General features: G+C 27.3%; 1 protein-coding gene across 1 annotated transcript; it reads right to left on the bottom strand.

Moving 5' to 3' along the window:
* Positions 1 to 2,382: 2,382 nt before the first annotated feature.
* On the bottom strand, positions 2,383 to 3,114 carry LOC111615132. The gene is made up of 3 exons (XM_023356534.1): positions 3,022 to 3,114; positions 2,876 to 2,934; positions 2,383 to 2,794 (listed from the first exon to the last, which is right to left on the bottom strand). Exons 1-3 carry the CDS (start codon positions 3,053 to 3,055, stop codon positions 2,459 to 2,461), a joined length of 429 nt encoding a protein of 142 aa, XP_023212302.1. The 5' UTR covers positions 3,056 to 3,114; the 3' UTR covers positions 2,383 to 2,458.
* Positions 3,115 to 4,012: the final 898 nt, after the last annotated feature.

The following is a 4,012-nucleotide window of genomic DNA, read 5'->3' as shown; positions in this document are numbered from 1 at the left end:
AGTCACGCGGTGTCACTCTCTTCCCTACATGTCAAATTTTTATCGGTCCGACGATTTTACTATACTAGATAATGTTTAAAAAACCCACTTGTAACGACATAAAACCGTTTTAACGCCATATTTGAAGAACTCCGAAATTTACAAAATTAGCTTACAAATTTTATTTAACATAGAAGAAACTACGTGTTCAGTCCTAAGGTCAGAGTTCACTTCTTAGAATGACTGGGTGATACTCGCCCCCACCTGACTTCGGTGGCGTGAGGTGACTGTTTTGCCTGTTTGTAGAAGAGGGTCGCCATTTTGTATTTTATTTTGACTCGATTCTCGGTCCCCTGACTACCTACGAGTCTAGACTTTTTTATGAGCAAATGATTTGGGCACCTAATACTCTGTGCCAAATATCAACTCTCGACATGTACTCCTTCATACCTCTATGCTGGTAACATAAAACGACAGTATGATTTTATAAACAAGACATAGTCTTGTCAAAAATGAATAACTTTCATAAAAGTTATTATAGGAAACAATCAAAGTAAATGTTCTAAATATTAGAGAAAACTTTAATTTAAAAGTACGATACTTTTAATCATTTATATATTTCTAATTATAGCTTTTAATAAGCTTTTTAAATTAAAAACTTTATTTCTGATATAACAAGCCAATGTATTTAGTAAGCACTCTAATTTCTTTTTGCTTCATCATAATATTTTATAATTATTTTAAATTACAAATCAACTGAAATTTTAGTCACTAATCAGGAAAACTTTGTAAAAACAAACTTCTCAAAATAATCGTAATAAATAATTGTAATTTATTACGATTATCAATTATTCAGCATTTGTTATGCCTCACTTCCAGTTACAAGTTTCAAACACTATAATTCTTTACCCGTGTTTCGCCGATAAAAGGAAGATTTTACTTTCATCCTAGTGCTTCATAAGCAACTTCGATGTTCGGGACACATTCGGAATACAATACACTTCTCTTACTTGTTTCTTCTCCTCCTTCTTTCCAGATACTAGGAGACTGTTATACATCTCTGTGTAAGAAAGTACAGTACATATCTTAATTTTCAAGAAAACCAAAATTATAGATATTAAAGCAGTTTTAATTTTACATTCCTTGCCACTATTTAGGCGAAAGAATATACAAAATATTGCAAATTTTAAGTAAAATAGTTCACGTTTCTTAAATAGCAGCAAATTTCAAAATTATTACACAGATTTCAAAAACCTCCGAAAGTAATGAACTATTACAGGAAACTTTTTCGTAAAATATAATAAAATAAAAACTTTTACGTAAATTTTGTAAGAATGGACATACAAATTTCATTATTATAGGAAACATTTTAGTAAGTATAACACTGATTTCAACATTTGCTTGTATCATGACAGAAACATACCAAAATTTATCAAACTTATTGCAAAATTAGAGTAAAAATTCGTCTTACATGCTTCCTTGTAATACCCTTATGTTTCAAAAACATTCATATTGTCGATTCACTGTAATCGTCATTATGCGTGGTTGCGAATTATCGTCGTGTATGATCTCGTCCAGAGAACATTGAAAATCTAAACTTTTTCGCCGTGATTTTTACTTGTATTCCTCATTCTGGATGTCGATTAAAAAAGTAGGCTATCTTATACTTCCTCTTTTCTTACACATCTGTAGACAGTATTTTTGCTAATACCTAAACTCGATGCAATTTCGGATGCTTTAACACCTGTTAATGCACTTTTAATATGAATTGTAATTTCATCACATGGTATCGATTTTCTTTCCGTTGTAATTAAAATAGGCTCACTATCAAAAAAACAATATAGGGTAAGTAGATTTCAAAACTGCGTAGAGAATAAGACTGTATGTCGCAGAATTAAGCTTACTTTTTATCATTGAAACAAACGTCTACTATTTGTTATATATGCACTAGAATTCTATCTATTTCGTATGATTTTCAGCAATTTATAGCTTAAATAAAAGCCATAAATTGTAGGTGTAAATGTGATACATCTTACTCAAAATAAATTCACATATTTTTGAAATTACATTTTTTATTTATTCAATAAAGTAAAACAATTTGTTTAATAAACAAAATAAAAGCTAAGTTCAGATGCGGATGGAGTTAAGACATATCGTGATATGAAATCGTTTGAGAGAGAAACCGTCAGTTCAAGAAAAGAGCAAAATCATACTATTCAACGAAAGTAACAAAAACTTCAAAAAATAAAAACTTTACGGATAACCGTTCTGATAATGTATACCAAAAACATAATTAATCACAATACTTGAATTTATTATCTCTTAATAATGTGTAACATAACTAATTACAAAGTTTCATATTTTAAACCACATTCATAATTATTTACAAATAAAGTATGCAGCCAACATCATACATAAATATCAGAATTGTTTCTAAATAAAATTAAATTCATATAAAATCAATTTTTTACGATTTGTTTTAGGAAAATATAGACATAAATTTTTCCTTGATCTTTTTCCAAACGGATTTAACTTCTTTCAGTACTTTTTTACTTGCATCTAAAAGGACTTGTTTTGAAGCATCTTTCACTTCCGATTTCAAATCATTTAATTTGTTTATCAATTCTTCTGCCATACTTTTAAGTAAATTATCATTTACTTTATCGACAGCTTTTCTAATGTTCTCAATGTCTTGAGCTAAAAGTGTTTTGTTCGGGTCGTTGTTTTCTAAATGAGATATTAAAGATTCAATGGCTTTTTTCAGTTCATTTACGGGTTTTTCAGACTTAAATGGATTAGAAAATAATTCTGCTTTCTGAAAAGAATAGAAGCTTAGTAACTGACATATGAATGTAAATTACGTATACAATTTATATCTATTGTAAAATTATTTTACCTCATAATATTTGCTTTTTGCTACAACAGCTCCATCAACATTGTATGATAAAATAATTCCTACGAATAATTGTTGTAAACATAATAATATAATAAAAAAGTATTTAATAATTAATACGAATAAGAATTTAAGTTAAAATCTCTTACCTAAGAAAGCGTAAATGAATAATATTTTATTCATCTTGTATGTTGGCTGTCGGTAATGAGATATTTGGAGAATTGTTGAAAATGGAGAAAAGACTCTCGTATATACCTTTAAAAATGCTATTTCTAAATCTGAATTTTGTAAGTCTTGCGGTAATTTATATGATAAAGCAGAAACGTTTGTAATTTCAATTATAAGTTCTTAAATTATATTGTAATTAAAATTGTTTGGAAATAGTAGTTCATAAAGTACAATCGATAATTATTTCTTAAGCAATTTTCAAAACACTAAATATTAAATAAAAACATTGTAATTTATTAATATACTGTATAACTTCTGAGAAAGTCAAAACGTTTCATATTAACTAATATATCTATATATTATTTTATTTCCTGTTTTAATTGTTAATTAATGATATTTTCTTAAGAATTAATTCCCATCATATGATTTATCTGTTAATTCAGATTTAATGTATTTTTATATCGAATGTTTAAATGTAGTACTTAAAATTTTGACAAAAGTATGAAGGGACAAAATGAATTTTTTTTTAATTTTCTTCGCATTTAGCACCCTTCTAATTGATTGAACTTAATAAAATTTCAAAAATGTTAGTTTGCCATTAGCTATTTGTATAAATCCAAATGTTGGTGTTTTTAATTTTTTAAAGAATTTAATTTCACATTTAATTTTTTAAGAGTTAAATTGAGAATAGAGAGTAGTGGATATAATCTTGACATAATTTTCATAATTAACACAAATTACAAACCCCATTTCTCACCGGACATACTATGATAACTTTTGTCTTCTGTTCTGCAGTCGACTGAATTTACATTTCTACGTGAAACGGATGAAGCCTTTCACAAAATCAGTGGAAGAAATAAAATGAAAATTAAAATATAAACGCAAGTCATTTCTAACGAAATTTTTTTCGGAAAGAATGCATATTAACATTGAAGCTTTATTGTTATTTTTTGTCTGTTATTGAATTTTTTT

The sequence above is a fragment of the Centruroides sculpturatus genome, unplaced genomic scaffold, assembly GCF_000671375.1.
Source record: "Centruroides sculpturatus isolate CEXI.00-Female unplaced genomic scaffold, Cexi_2.0 scaffold2044, whole genome shotgun sequence".
NCBI classification, from domain to species: Eukaryota; Metazoa; Arthropoda; class Arachnida; order Scorpiones; family Buthidae; genus Centruroides; species Centruroides sculpturatus.
This window is presented reverse-complemented; position numbering and strand designations above follow the sequence as displayed.